The sequence below is a fragment of the Diplotaxodon limnothrissa genome, linkage group LG7 (genome assembly GCF_057381915.1).
Source record: "Diplotaxodon limnothrissa isolate DT_005_m linkage group LG7, D_limnothrissa_male_GT1.1, whole genome shotgun sequence".
Classification (NCBI taxonomy): Eukaryota; Metazoa; Chordata; class Actinopteri; order Cichliformes; family Cichlidae; genus Diplotaxodon; species Diplotaxodon limnothrissa.
Genome location: NC_140602.1, coordinates 53,242,849 through 53,259,509, shown reverse-complemented (window position 1 = coordinate 53,259,509; position 16,661 = coordinate 53,242,849). Strand labels below are relative to the sequence as shown.

The 16,661-nt window shown below is 39.7% G+C and overlaps 1 protein-coding gene across 1 annotated transcript; it reads left to right on the top strand.

The window, feature by feature from the left end:
* The first annotated feature begins 4,360 nt into the window (after positions 1–4,360).
* On the top strand, positions 4,361–16,399 carry aif1l (allograft inflammatory factor 1-like). The gene is made up of 6 exons (XM_085358432.1): positions 4,361–4,466; positions 4,661–4,722; positions 6,294–6,360; positions 11,605–11,646; positions 12,325–12,487; positions 16,096–16,399. The coding sequence occupies exons 1-6, from the start codon at positions 4,442–4,444 to the stop codon at positions 16,181–16,183; spliced, it is 447 nt and encodes a 148-aa protein (XP_085214558.1). The 5' UTR covers positions 4,361–4,441; the 3' UTR covers positions 16,184–16,399.
* The last annotated feature ends 262 nt before the right edge of the window (positions 16,400–16,661 follow it).

The following is a 16,661-nucleotide window of genomic DNA, read 5'->3' as shown; positions in this document are numbered from 1 at the left end:
TATGAAATTCACTTTCACTCCAAAAAGGTCAGCTTACTGTGAAATCATGATGTTTGGCAAAACCACTTCTGACATTATCAAAACACATTAAATCAGGAAGACGACGACAACAACAACAACAACAACAACAACAACAAAAAAACAAGATTTATAAGCTGATTATCTGATGAAACCATATGATCCTGTAGCAGTCATGTTAATTTTGATCAATCATTTAGACAATAAAACATTATAAAAAGGGACTTCTGAAGCATCATAAAAACTTTCATGTTTCTTCAACCACAATCCAAAACCAGCTGTTTTGAATAATACACAAGCTGATAAAAACATAAGTTTTTATCAGCTTATATGTGCTTTTATTTATGTTTATTTTTGTTTTACTTTAAATGAAAAAACACCATAGATGTATATCTTGTTCTGTTTCTACAAATAACCACTAATTATCTAAATGATCTAAATGCAGATTGATTCTTTTCAGTTCAGCTGTTGATCATATGTTACAAGATCTGTTCTAATTGCTAATGGAGGGATTTTTTTTTCTGATTATGGTGACATTTGTGTTATACCTTAAAATAAAATTACCATACTAATATTACAACTTTTATGCAAATTTGTCAGCATTTGATGGACAGTAATTGCACCATAATCACTCGCAATAATTAATTGTATCTAGTTGTCTAGTTTCAGTCATTGCAATGACAGGCAGCGGTCGGTTTTAAATAAATAGTACTGACAGGCCTACAGGAACAGAAATAGAGCACATGAGCACAGAAAATGTGCTACAGAGAAAGTGATTTATATAGCTCTCCATATACTCTGTTATGCTCTCTCTGCCATCAAGCATGCCTCAGTGGCTTGATATCATAAATAATGTTCAGTGGGAATACATAAATGCATGAATAAATGAATGAATAAATGCATGAATTCACTTGTATTTTTATTTTTATTTTTATTCCTATTTATTCTATTTATCCCCTTCGTATATTTTATTTATATTGTCTCTGTATTTATATATATGTGTGTGTGTGTGTGTGTGTGTGTGTGTGTGTGTATAACTCTGTAACTTCTGTCGGTGCTGTGCTTTTTTGGAAATCGAATTTCCCAGAGGAACCCACCCGAGGGATTAATAAAGTTCTATCTTATCTTATCTTATCTGAATAACACCGAAACAAACAAATAACATGGCTATGGCATTGTCATATATCTACAGTGTTTCTAACCATATGCAACCCAAAGCTGACCAGAAAAAAAAGAAAAACATAAAAAATAATGACCTGTAACCTGAAAAAAACAAAAAAACATACATTTCATTTGTAGGGCTTTGCAAAATTGACCACAAGGGGGCGACAAATTGCAATGACTATATTTTCTCTGGCCAATGTTTCAGTAGCAACACCGAAAATTCAAGGAGGAATTTGAAAGTAGAGATTAATTTCTATATTACTGACGACGGAGTTTTATTTGAATTGATCGGCAATTACTGGATTTTCCTTCAGGATTTTCTGGTAGAGAGCAGAATTCATGGTTCTATCAATCACAGGACTGACAATAAACTGGACTGGGCTAAAACACCACTGCAGTTTACAGGAAGGGCCAGAGCTGTTTCTATTTTGTAACTGGAAAGAATTAGAATTTTATTTGAACAGTTCAATAAAAACACAACCAATCACTCTCTAAGTTTGGATATCTCCTGGGAAGCAATATGAAATTTGGCACAAGGTCAGTGTGGGCTATTGAATGTTTTTGAGCTTGGTAAAGATTATTGATTTTCTGGCCTAATGCCATGAGCAATGTATGTACCAGACATTTTAATGTGGCTGTTATCTAATTAAATTATAATGGCATTGCATTAGTATTGACGGAGAATATGTGAAAAACATTTTGCCCCCTTCTTGATTTTTTTTGTTTTTTCATATCTGTCACACTTAAGTGTGTTAATCATACAAATCTGAATATTAGCTAGCAATAACCTGACTAAAGACAATGCAGTTTAAAAACAAAAAGACGATCTCATTTATCAAGGCTATTTGGATGAAGGTAAATATAATTTGCTGATAATCTCAGTTCTATTTCACTAGCCACACCCTGGCCTGACCACTGCCAAACATGTTGAATAAAAAAATGACTTAAATCGAACCTGTCTGACAAAGTGAAGAAACAATTAACTAATTAATTAAAAAACAGAGGATGGTCAAAGTCATTGCCATCTATCGGTCTGGAAAGCGTCACAAAGCCATTTCTACAGCTGGGAACAGTTGTGAATCTTTTGAGGAACCTATCAAAAGGGCACTAATGACTACCAAGACTACCAAACTGAATTAAATAATAAAATAATTACAAAATTACAAAATATAACAAAATAGCTTTAATAAATACACAGCTCTGATTATAAATAATCCAGGATATTACACATATTGTCCTTATCATAATGATTATCTCTATTGAGGATTTGATATTAAGGGTGTGCACTATGCAGTGTGTACTGTGCCCCAGCATGCAACAGCATGAGGCTAGCACTGGCCACAACAGACTAGCAAAGCCTCTGCATCCGACAGGTATTAAAAGACCTCAGCCACCTCAGAAAATAGAAACAGCTCTGGCCCTTCCTGTAAACTGCAGTGGTGTTTTAGCCCAGTCCAGTTTATTGTCAGTCCTGTGATTGATAGAACCATGAATTCTGCTCTCTACCAGAAAATCCTGAAGGAGAATGTGTGGCCATCAGTTCACACCCTGAAGCTCAAGAGCACCTGAGTTATGTACCAGGACAATGATACAATACACATCAGCAAGTCCACCTCTGAATGACTCAAAATAATATTAAAATAAAATAAAATAAAGATGTTGGAGTGGCTTAGTTAACATCTAGACTTCAATCAGGTTGAGATTCTTTGGCATGACCTTAAAATTCCTCCACACTGATGCTGTACATCATGTACTTTCATATATAACACAAGTTGTGTTTCCTCAATATTGTATTATGTTTTAGATTTTAGCACATTTGGTGCCTGAATAACATGGCGTGTCAGATCTAACACAACACGTGTTGTTTTGAAAGATTTTTTTTGGTTTTTGGGTGTTTTTTTTTACACGTGTTAAAATTCACACAAAATGTGTTACACGTGGAACAAAAACGTCGTTTTTAACACGAGTGTAAAGCCTCGTCCAATGAAAGGACGGCGAGTCAGATTAAATCAGGGGAGTAAATTAACATTTTACTGGATGTGCTGAAATCCAGTTTTGCGGAATAATATGTTAATGCAATTTTTTTTTTTTTTCTTTTTACTATAGAGCGATTGTTTCACAAAAGATGTTTGTATAGATACCTTACCTCAAATGTATTTCTGCACATTTATTTCACCTTTTAATTCATCCCAGTCAGCTTGTTTGCTCCGATGTGGATATTTACCCTTCACTGCCCGTGTATTGTCTTGGTCACGGATTTATTGTGAGCAGATTCCTCAGAGGCTACGTGATGGCGAAGGCGTTCCAGTTTACTCAGCGCATCACTTACTGACGAGAGGAGCGTTTCTGCGTCGTGATACCGGAATGTGGATATTTCACCTTTCAAAATAAGAGCAAATTGTTAATAAAGCAGAAGAAATGTGGCTGTCCCATGTAATGTGCGTGGAGTTTTAAATAGACTCGTAACATTGATGCAGATTGTGCCCATATGTCTCAGTGGGAAGCGTTTGCGTTTGGCAAAACAATACAAAGTAAGGTATTTCACGACCTCACATTGGGCTCTGGAAAGCTGAAAGTCTATGATTAATATCTGTTTCATTATTTTAACAACCGATTAAGTAATCAGAATCCGAACATCAACATACCGCACGCTAGAACTCTGAAACAACACAGAAGAGCTCTGCAGTCACACCTACAGGCCAGTGGTCACCCTTTCAGTGATGAAGATGTACAGATCCTGGACAGGAAGGAATGGTGGTTTGTGCAGGGAGTCAAGGAGGCCATTTAGGTGAAAAGGGAAAGACCATCTCTGAATCGCTGAGGGGGCATAAGGGTAACTCTTTTACCATCTTACAATGTGCGATTGCAGTCATGGCAATTTGATCATGAAACTGACCTCATTGTTAGTCACTGGTGCTATAGTATAGTTTCGGTCATTATGCCAATGTGCTGTTTATAAAGTCAGCTGAGACTGAAGGAGTCGCTCTCCAGTTCAGTGCGTGCGTGACGTTTCTCCCACTGAAAACACTACTTCCAGAAGAACAGAATCAACTTTCTTGGATTTCAACGTTTTGTTTTGAAAGGACTGATCGGATGTTCCGTTGATAATAGTGTATGTTTTGACACCGGTGCAGTGAGTGGCCTATTGAGCCCATTCTCTAAATAGGAGTATCTCCCAGGCGGACAGTTGCGGCAGCCTTCTGGCTCGGAATTTTTTTTTTTCATTTTCTGGATTTTTACATCACAGATAAATTCCGGGATGCCTTCAAGTAAAAATCTCCAAGGTAATAAATAAAATGGTTACGGACTGCCATGCCCCCCTTTAGCGGGCATCTGCTTATGTCTGTGGCTAGCTACAGCTTAATGTTAGTCTTTACAATAGAGCATCTCAGGCCGACCGGCTACCGTCCAGGCTAAGCCTGTGTTAGTATTAACCAGCTATTTAATAAAAATAACCTCACTTTCTTTTGTTTGGCAGGTGGAAAAGCCTTCGGGCTGTTAAAAGACCAGCAAAGGCAAAAACTGGAAGAAATAAACCAGGTACGCGTGTTCTCTTTATTTGCCGCGAGCTTCTCTAACGGCACTTCACGGTAATTTGAATTTTAATGAGCTCGCGCACACTTGACTTGGCCTTGGCCTCGTTTTTGAGGATTCGGTGCATTCCCGGGTAACTGTCTCAGGAGTGCGGTGAATTAGAAATCAAAACGCCACTGTCTCGTGTTTTGAAGCTGGCCGTGACCATGCTGTTGATGATGCATTTCTATTGATTTCCCTCCGTCACCAACTGCAGGGTCTGGGGTGCACTTGTTGAATGGTTGCATGCTGTCACACAGCTCCGTGCTAAAGGACCGTGAACGTCTCCCTCTGTCCCGATTATATCAATGTGGGAAACGTTTAAAACGCGTTTCGTGCCGACGGGAAACAGGTGTTACAATGAGCTCTTTGTTTAACACGCTTCGTCAGCCGTAGTTTGACGAGATATCTGTGTAATCTGTTTTCCTCCTCTGCTTTGGATGTCATCAGCTCACTGCTGCGGCAAAATGTACACATATATGTATAAAAATAAAAAAAAGGCAGGCCACTTGGAAAGGAGCCAGTGACAGTAATGTATTTGCACAGCAGTCCCAGTTGCCACTACGCACTGCTTGTATTTATTTGTTCATTAGAGAAATGACCCCTGGTTTCTAAGCGGCTCTGTCTAAAAATATCAGTTATTTTGTGATTAAATCCAGGATTTTCTTTTGTACAGTGACATCCATTTAATTCCGCTGTATTATCATGACTGCATCTTGTAGTTCCCGATCTCAAATCTCAGCTTCTGTGTTCTGTATTCTGGCATCACTCTCTATTATTTATTTATTTTTCTTATTAAGGCTCCATTAATGAGGAACTAATAACATGTGCAAGATATGTAAACGTGACAAGGAAATTTTGGCACTATTCTTCTTGTTTTTCATGACCGAAAACAAAATAAAATGACTGTAATTTGCTCATAGATGTAAAGTGTAATCCATATATCTGTATTTCGGTTTAACCGTTCCTTATAGATTTTCACGACTCGTAAAACTGGCCCTCCCTTTGTTTACATAACGTAAATGACTAGCAGGACACTTCTGTGTGGGAAATTGCTGTGTGATTCAGCACAGCTGAGTCAGGCATCCCTGATAAAGGTCCAGTCGTGGTGTTTATCCTCTTTACACTTAATTGCAAGTTCGATAGACACACTGAGGTCAGCACGAAGAACAACGGCACGCTCTATCGTTCTGGCTCTCGCTCTGTCCTGCAAGGATTGTGGATGACTCCCACACGCCATGTTGCATCATTATAATTTTATTACATTAGCTCCCTTCTGGCAGCTTTATACCCTTGCGAGGTGTTCCACTTAATGAACGCGGTGATAAGTGACGACAGTAAAGGGAGTCGTTGGTCTCCAGTTCAAAATTTGGACAGGACACAGTCAGATTTGGTGTGCTGAAAGTTCTGTTTATGTGTGGGGAATTCGCTGGAATCTAACAAGGAAGATGAAAAAGTAGTCCCAGTTTCATTAAACTTGTAAAACCTGTATTTTATGACCAGCTTCACTTTTGTTTTACCCCCTTCCTCTTTCTCAGGAGTACCTGGAAGACCAGAAATACAGTGATGAAGAAGACCTGGCTGAAAAGTTGGAAGGTTTCAAAAGTAAGAAAATCCAGCCCTTCCTTCAGCTGATGGCTATCTGCGGTGGTGTGGCTGGGGTTTTTCCTGGCTTTTGTCTTAGCTTAAATATTTTTTTACTTGGCAGGCAATATACACACACACACACACACACACACACACACACACACACACACACACACACACACACAATCCTTTAGTCTTCAGCATTTTGTTTTTCTCTGTGGGAAAGACAGAATGCTGTGATTTCTAAAACATTTGTAAGGCCAAGTCCTTAGTGGCCTGGTAGGAATGTGCCGGGGCGTGACTCTGCTTGTTGTTGCAATATTCGGAGCTTTCCTGGGTAAACTCCTAGCTCCTGGGAACAGGAGTAAAAACATTGATACTTGCTGAATACAGGAATAAAGGTTGCACAATTTAGAAAAGAACTCCTTCCCCATTCCACAGATATTGCGTTTACATTTAAGGCATGTAGATTTTTTTTTTCTTTTTACAGTCGGTGTGAGTTTTTTAATCGGTTTCACATCAGACCAAAAACGCAGTTTATTGTAAAAAAACAGCGTAAGTATTGCAATGAAGAAGAAAAAATGCTCCAGTGTCCTACTTACATTGCATGCTTGCTGGAGGAAATGGAGCAGTAATATATAAACAGAAATGGGACCAAGCACCAGGGTCCTGGGAGGTTTGCTGGGTCCCCCCCCCCCCGGTCTTTTCCACATTGTCCCAGAGGCTTAAAGGTCACACTACTTTTAACTACCAGTCAGATCGACTCATTGCAACCCAGCACATGGAACAAAAAAAACCAAGATAAAATGTAGTCCTATTTTATTTTAACACTTCCATAAAACCCAATGCAGGTTTGGGGTTTTTTTTTAAATTAATTTTGCATATTCAGGTGACTCTATATTGAAGTTTTCATTGATTTGTTTGGTTTTTGGACACTTGTTGCTACTTTCATGGCTGAATGTAATTATTCCTATCAGTTAGTCACTAGATTAAATTAATCAGCCACAGGGTACTCAGGCTGCTGGCCTTATTAACATAAATGAAATCTAAAAAACATGAAAATATAGTGTGTGAAACATATTAAATCACATTAACAAAGTTACTTTACAGAAATAACAGTTTTGGAGCTGACCAATATAAGCTTTCCAATATTAATATGATTTTTTTAAAATAGAGCTGTTTCAGCTGGTGATTTCAGCACTCTAACTAATGAGCAATAACACTAATAAGCCTCATGTTCTGAGCAATTACAACTGTGAATTTTTTTTTTCAGTTTTAATGAAAAATTAAGTTTTACACCCAGATTTTGGATGGGGACAATTTTTAGACCAAATATATCAAAGTATTGATTCTATTATTCTCACACTCTAAGGCTACGTTCGCTCTGCAGGCAAAAGTGCATCAAATCTGACTTTTTGGACACTATGCGACCTATATCCGATCATAGTATGACAGTGTGAACAGCACAAATCCGATACTTTCAAATCCGATCTGGGTCACTTTCGTATGTGGTACTGAATCCGATACATATCTGATGTTTTAGAAAGCGACTGTTGTGTGAATGGTCATGTCGCATTAAATACGTCTTTTTCGTCACTGACACAAGACAGACGCCTATTATCAGCGCCAGAGAAGCGCCCGACGACATCGTGATCGCTTCCTGGCCATCCAGTGTAGATGTTAGTGAAACTGTTTGGAAGACAACATTGGAGAAATGTGAACATTTTATTTGTACTGTTTAATCTGCAGATTCTGACAGAAATCTGCAGCTATCCTTTGAAGCACTGCTCCTCTCTAAAACAGCAATAAGGATAATTATTAGGTCATATTTAAATAACAAAAAAACTTCAAGCAAAATTGGAAAATGTAAAGTCCGAAACAGGTCTTTATATTAAGGGCCATCAAACAATACTGTTTGGTCTGAGTCTAAACAGAGCTGTGTGTGTGTGTGTGTGTGTGTGTGTGTGTGTGTGTGTGTGTGTGTGTGTGTGTGATGTCTTCTTTTGCGCATGCAGGCCGCTTTAGGGCCGTGAACGGTTCACATTAGAGCGCGTTTGCTGTCACATTTTATTTGTAGTGTGAACAACCAAACAAAAAAATCGGATTTGATCAAAAAATCGGAATTGAGCATTAAGACCTGCAGTGTGAACGGAGCCTTAGTCTCAAGCATTGTACATACATAAATTGTACTCATCGGTACAGATCTTTTCTCCTTCTAACAGCAGCAGTTATCCAACAAATGAGTATTTGGTCAAATGAGACTGTGTTAACAAACCAGTCCACTAATCAACCTGGAGAGTACAGCCCTAGCTACTTCAGCCCAAGGGATTCACCGATGCAACTCCTGCCATGTCCAATACATACCAGTATCGGTGTCGAATCATCAGTACACACATTCATACCCAAGCACCCTGTCTAACATTTGTGAACGCACTGCTGTGGAGAAGTGTCCAGGGAAACTCTGAGTTCAGTATCTTGAAGACTGGAGTAGCTAAGGAATCAGTCCATCAGTCATACCATCTCTACCCCCTGAACCACTGCTGCGCAAAGAGGACAGAACGCATCAACCTGTGTCTGAGTTTTTCAGTCCCATTAACTCGATTACAGTTAAAAAGTTTAAATAAAACAAACTTCTGCAACCACAAATTCTAAAAAAGTGTAAAGTGTGCGTGTTAGTCCCCCCTGTTAGCTTGCCTGGTAATTGTGGCCACTTGGCAAAGTAAACACAGACTAATCTGGGACTAAAATGAAAAGATGGTGCTGATAATCAACTACCGATTGAGCTAAAGTATGTAGCCTGCATTTGCTCAGAATTAGTGCGCGCGCACACACACACACAGACACACAGACACAAACTAGCACTGTACCTTTGCTTAGAGTTCCACAGGTTGTTTTTGTTTCTCATCACTCTCAGACAAACCAAAAAGAAAACTGAAGTTGTGTTTTGGGGGGGGGGGGCTGTTTTTATTTTGACTAAACAGAAGCTAATTGACAGTGGCCTCTGCCCTGGGGGTTAGGGTCTTTTAAAGTGATGGGAAATCCTTGTGTTTATCTGTTGGCCAAAGTGGCAGAGGAAGTCAGTGCGGTCACCGTCCATTGCAGCTATTTTATCAGCAAGTCACCCTCCTTTTTTAAAAATGGAAAATCCCTTTTGATGAGCTGACTAAGTGGGTGGTAGACAAACAACTTTGTCTAAATCAAACTTACACTTCAGACCTCCTTATGAATGTCAGAGAAAAGTAAAAAATAAAGTATATTTAAGGCTTTCTTGAGAATTTGATGCCATTTATTTTCTAGCATCACTTGCCAAAAGAATTTGGGTCTGGAGGAGCAACTGAAGACTTGAGTTTTGTGCAGTTGAGCCGTTTTCTGTGGCTGCAGATGATCAACAGGCTGCGCTACGACAAGTGGCCCACTCAAAAACTGCTGTGTGTGTGCGCATGTGTGTGCGGAGGCCCACTCCTCAGAGTTTACGAACAGGGTCGGCATTGTCCCGTCCCACTCCCCACGGGTTCGCTCAGTTAACACAGTACCCTCTCTCTGTCCCTCCCAACACACACACACAGAGCTCCCATTGTGGTACAGAAATAGCAAGTGTAATCTGACTAAAGTGCTCTTCCAGGGAAAAGGGAACAGAAAAATTTAGGCAGAAGCGGAAAAATGTCCGCTTCCGAAGAAGCAGTCACTTCATTGACATGTTTATGTTGTGCTTTTATAAGTGAATGCAAATCCAGTGGTTAGTAATTACTATTTATTCTTAAGCCTGTCTGTGGTTAAAACCACTTAGATTAGACGATATACCAAGAGTAATCTTTAGGCCAATTCCATTTCATTCCATCCCAGTTTAGAAATGAAAGCTTTAAAAAAAAAAGCAACCGACTTTTTCAATTCCATGTTTTAAAATGTGTGAATTGTTTTCTTTTGGTGTGATACAGCAAAGTGATTTATTTTTTTTTCAATAGGAAGAAAAGAAAAGAAATGTCTGATTTATCAGTGATGAAAGTCATGACTTGTTTTAGTCCTAGATGAGATTTTCATGCTCCCGTTAGAGCTGCGGCTGGAGGCGTTATGTTTTCAGGCTATCCCTCCATCTGTCCCGTTCTCACAATTGTGATATCTCCTGAGGAATTTCAGATTTGACCCAATAGTTCACTTAGACTCGAGAAAAACCAATGAAATTTCAATTCAACATTTTATATTCAAAGAGGTCACAGGTCAGCTACCTCGTGATGTCACAATGTTGCCAAAACCATCAACTCTTCAGATCATTATTCACCATCATAGCTGCAGAGATTGTGTCCCTAACTGACGTTTAGAAGGATACTAAATTGATGATACTAGATTTATTTCTCCTAAAGTTTTCACTGCATCTATTATAAGAGTTTCCCTCCAAGTATTAATGGTAAATGTTGTTCTATGCTAATTTAAAAAAAAAAATTGTAACATTTGGTCACATACATCCAAGTTATTCTATCGCATAAATAACAAGGGTTTTTTTTCTTTAGCTGAAACCACGAATGAGGAGTTGTTAAGGGAGTGTTTTCAACAATGACAATGTGTTAGTGTCTCGAATGTTCAGTAATTACAACTTTTGTTTCTTTATAGTGAAATGAGTATAGAGCAGGGGTGGGCAATCTCAGTCCACGAGGGCCGGTGTCCCTGCAGGTTTTAGATGTGTCCTCGAACCAACACAGCTGATTTAAACGGCTAAATTAGCTCCTCAACAACATGTCCCGAAGTTCTCCAGAGGCCTGGTAACGAACTAATCATGTGATTCAGGTGTGCTGACCCAAGGTGAGATCTAAAACCTGCAGGGACACCGGCCCTCGTGGGCTGAGATTGTTCACAGCCCATGAACTGTCTGTATGCTGCTGTGCTTGGCGATTTTGGGCCCAAACATCTTTCTTTTCACTCTGTTTAAACTTGAAGTACTGTTTTAACTTCCTGACCTTCTGACTCTTAATCTGGCTGCCACGGCTCCCTGCAGCTGCCAGATTGCTTGCTTCCTGCTCAGAGATGTGGGAGAACGCACACAAAAACCCACCTGTCCTTATCAGCTGTTTGTGTCTTTGCTAGGTCAGCTGTCAGCACAGTGTAAGATGTTGAGATCACTGGGCAGAGTGTGCTAACTGTTTTGCTGACATGTAATATGCTCTCTGGAGGTTGGTGCTTGTTAGTGTTGTACTGCGAGGTGTGTATGTGTGTGGGGGATGGTGAATGAACTACCACTGTTGGTAATAATCTCCTGTGCTTGTTTTGCAGATAAATATGCTGAGTTTGACCTGAACGACCAAGGAGAGATTGGTGAGTAAAAAAAACAACCCAGATAACAACTGTCGCTCAAGCCCATGTTGACATGAGACAACAGTAATTAATACTGTGTGTGTGTTGTCTGCCCCCAGTGGGCGCAGGATTTAAACAGGCTCATGTTACTTTGCTGTGTGCTGCATGGGAAGTGAGACTGTTCTGTCCATTGTTGTGGAAGGTTTTGAAACAGGTGTGGGGCCAACTGTAGTGTCAGGATCTGTTTGCGGTTCCTAAAACAAGCTCCTGTATGTCCTATAAAACTTCCCCAGTCAGCAAAATATCTGAATATTAGCCCCTATTCAGTTTTCTGGTCTCTGCACAATTAATATTGGTTTTCCATAATTTTGCACAGATATCTTTGTGATTCAGAAGCACTTTTACCAAATCATTACAATGTATTTTAAACTCATTCCAGCTGAAATAAATGGTATTTCTGTCAGAAGCAGACATTATAAAACTGTTAGACAGAAACGATCTCTGTGTGATAAATGCTTGAAACTTTCTGTGTAAATTTAGTCAAGTCTATTGTAGGTGTTGATGTAATTTAGCGTTTTTGAAAGTTTTTTTTCTTTTCTTCATATTATTGTGGAAAAGAAAGACTTGTACATAAATAGGAAAGCAATTCACCTTTTTCTGCTAATCGTGGATCCATTTGTCAACTCCACTTTGTCTCAGATCTGATGGGTCTCAAGCGGATGATGGAGAAACTGGGAGTGCCCAAGACCCACTTGGAGTTGAAAAAAATGATCGTGGAGGTGACAGGCGGCAGCAGCAACACCATTAACTACAGGGACTTTGTCAAGATGATGCTTGGCAAGCGCTCAGCTGTGCTCAAATTGTAAGTAAACCCCCTTTTAGTGTGTGTGCATGTGTGTTTGGGGTTGTTTTTGTTTTTAACAGTGATATTTTGTTTAATGTACGACTGTGTGCTGGTTCATTGCTTGTGTTCACATGTCTAATAGGGAGGATATGAACTGTGTGCTGTGTCAGCCAATTGCTTCCTTAAACAGCAGGGGGTTCAGGGATGACAAGGGATGATGTCACAGCCCACATGCTGCATTGGCTGCTAATCAGCATGATAACAAAACCCATCTCGGTAGCCTATCCATAGTCAGCTCATCCCTCTCTGTAGTGGGGATCCTAATCTTAGGGTACTGAGAATAAGCTGATTAACCACTTATGGTTGCATAGGCCTGACAAAGCCACCAAAATTTACCATACTGTCATTAAAATGTACCCTTTACAATAGAAATGGTGTCTATAGAATATGTAATAACTTTTTCATGCTCCCCAGGGGATAAAGTGGTGCACCTGTTTTTAAATGTGTTAATGTAGCCAGTGTAAGCCTTTTAAAGCAGCCTTGCACTAGGTCAACCTACAGGAGCTAGAGCCTGTAATGGCTGCTGCGTGTCAGCTCTGCTGGACTAAGCTGGCTGGACCCTTTAGCAGACAAATCTTATAATCCTGAAAAACAGCAAGCAGAGAAAATGCATAGCATTTCCTCCTCACTTTTGAACAACACTCAAATGTTGTTCAAAAGTGTATCCCATAATCCCACAGCTGCTATTTATAAACATTTAAATCCCTTCCTGCTTCTCTTGTCTGCTTGCTGATAATCTAGTAACACTGTTGTTGCATCCAGAAATAACATTTATCATTATCAGTATTTGGTTACACTTTCTAATATATGTAATACATGCATATCATATTTCTTGTTCTACAGAAAAATGAAATAATTATCTGTATGGTTAACTACTAACTAGGGGTGCAACAATACTCGTATCGATATTGAACTGTTCGATATATCTGTTCCGTACGCATATGTATCGAACAATACAAAATGTTTTATTTTATCAACTTTTCTTCTGACGATGCTGTCTGTGTTGAGCGCTCAGTGGATCTGCGTTTGACTACTCCGCCTAGGCTGCACTGTCGAGTGCAGATCCACTGCGCGCAGCGCAAGCTAGCAAGACAGAAGCTAAGCTCGTTGCAACATGGCAACTTCCTCAATGTCATTAATGTCATTTTAACAAAATTAATGCTGACAGCACTAGTGGGAACACAACGAATATGACTGCACATTTACGCTGACATCATCCTAGTGCAAAGACAAGTGGAAGCACACAAAACAACAAACTTCACCCGAGTCATTTAGACAGCTGTTGGCACACGATTCTCCTTATGGGACCTGATGTTTAATATGCTGCTGAGACTATACCTCAGAAGGAGTGTATAGTATAGCTTTTATTTCATGTGGGTTTTTTGTTTTTTTTTTTTTGGGGGGGGGTCTCGAGAGGATATGAGAGGGAGAAGCTGAGGCCACGGAACAGCTTTAGACTGATGTTATTCAAAGCATTTGGCAGGACAATAATTGATTTTGGTTGTAATTAGAGGGCAATGAATGACACCAAGCTCTGCAACTGGGCTAAGTTAGTGTTAGTGCAGTGCACAAGTACAAAAGAAGACACAGTCATAATTTGTTAGACCAAGATTTTGATTGACAAATGAGCCGTGTAGGGATTTGTTAAAGGTCTTGCAGGAGAGCAGCAAAGGAAACCTTGCTCTTTGAAGAGATAAGTGTAATGGAGTCTTTATCAGATAATAAAGTCACACTGATTAAACAACACACATAGATGCCATAACATTAAACAGTCTGTTCAATGTTATTGCAGCTGGTCTGGCTGCACAGGCATCAAAGTCCACGTGAGTCGCTCCCTTTAAAACTATTGGCCATCTGCTATTAAGATGCCAGAATTCCCACCTCAACCCCTTTTAAAATATGCTTGCACTTTGGGTAAAATACAGATGTGTGCTCATCTCTGTAAAAATCACAAATCCTTATGCTGACAGAACATGGTCACAATGGTCATGAAAACTCTTCAGTTCAAACATTACATTGATGAATATTAGTGGTGACGGGTAGAATGGCAGACAAGTCCTAAGTGTGAAGAAAAATGAGTGAGAGTAGTGGTCAGAGGAATGTGCCAGAGTTTGAGTTGCTGAGTGCCTGTTTCGTCACTGGGATCATTACTCCTTATGAGCTTACTGGAGCTTTGCAGAGTTTTCCAAAAAAGGAAGTTAAAGGCAGGCATTTGCTCTGAATAGCTCTTGTCAGATCACTCACTGTGCTGTGTCCAGTCTGAACCACTGTTGCCTTCGGTCCTTTTGTGGTTTCCTTTCATTCCATTCCTTTCACTTATTGCTCAGCTGCTTCTTGCCTGACTGCTACATCCTGTGTCTACTGTCAGTCTTTTAAATTTACATCTAAATTAATATTTTACAGTCTTTATGCCTCTCTCCGTGGTGCTGAAGGGAACATGCCAAGGCACTTTATTAGGATCTTGCTAGTACTGTTTTGCCTTGAGAATTGTCCTAATTCTCCATTTCACAGATTCAGCAAGGTGCAGAATAATTCCTGAGATTTAGCTCCATATTGACATGATAGCATCACGTAGTTGTGGCAGATTTGCCAGTTGCACATCTTTGGTGTGACTCTTATTTTACTACATTCCAATGCTCTATTAGATTGAGATCTGGTGATTTTGGTGGTCACATTGAACTTGCTGTCATGTTCAAAAACCCAGTTTAATATGATTTGAGCTTTGACATGACAGATTATCTTGTCTTCTGAAGATGTGTGGTCATAAAGGGATGGAGTTGGTCAGCAACAATACTGTGGTGTTTTAAAAGATGCTCAGGTGGTGCTAATTGGTCCAAAGGTTGTGATGAACACGTTTCCCACACCTTTACACCACTAGCCTAAACTGTTGATACAGGGTAGAGCTATGCTTTTACGGGCAAATGTTGCAGAAACCAACAGACCAGGCAGCATTTATCTAAACTTCTGTCCGGTTTTGGTGAGTCTGTGTCAATTGTTGCCTCATTTTCCAGTTCTTAGCTGACAGGAGTGGTCTTCTGATGCTGTAGCACAGCTGGTTCAAGGTTTGCCCTGTTGTGCATTCAGGGATGTTCTTTATTATTCTTTGTTAAAGTGGTTATTCGTGTTGCTCTGGGCTTCCTATCAGCTTAAAGCAATCTGGCCATATTCCTCTTATATTAACAACAGATTTTCATCAACATTTATTGGATATTTTCTTTCAGACCATTCTTTGTAAATCCTACAACTGGTTGTGTGGGAAAATCCCAGTAGATCAGCCTTTAAAAGTGAAATACCCAGACCAGCAACAACCTGTCATGTTCACACTCTCCTAAATCACCTTTGTTCCCCTTCTGAGGCTGGGTTTGAACTTCAGATAGCCATGTTCATCATATTTACATGCGTAATTGCATTGAGCTGCAATTACGCATGGTGACAATGATGTAAATACTGCTCTGCTGGTCCTGTGATGGACCTATAGAGGGTGCAACTTCCCTGCTGGGATACGCTCAAATTAACATTAAATGGAGATCTTGTGTTAACTGCCCATGACTCATCTCTCTCCACAGAGTTTTGGTTTTTGAAGACAAAGCCAATGGCTCTCCCTGCAAGCCGGCCGGACCCCCTCCAAAGCGGGACATCGCTAGCCTTCCTTAAGTGTCAGGCCTCCATGCTGCTAAAGGAGCTGAGGGACCATCAATAGCTATGTGGAATAATGTGGAGTGTCGTGTTCATGTGGGACCAGTGATCAAGAACGTCATTTTGTGAATATATGATGTGTGTGAGTTTTCTGTTTGAAAGACTGAGCCCAAAACTCACTAAAATTGTTTGACTGTGAATATTTTATTCCTCTTTTTTCCCTCCTTTAATTAAAATGTAGCAGTGATAATAGTAACTTGTAATCAGCTTGATAAATTACATTTTGTAGTGTGTTTCATGGTTGCATTTTAAGGGAAGACTTAAAATTCTCCAGAGGTCTCTTTTGCTTCCACGGTCTGTTTCTTTTTTTTCTTTTTGACACATTGATTTTAATGATTTAGAGCACTATGCTTTTGGAAAAGCACAAGGAAAATGAACAGTTTATTCCAACACATTTTTGCACTCTTCTTAGCACTCTTTCATGCATTCCTGCCAG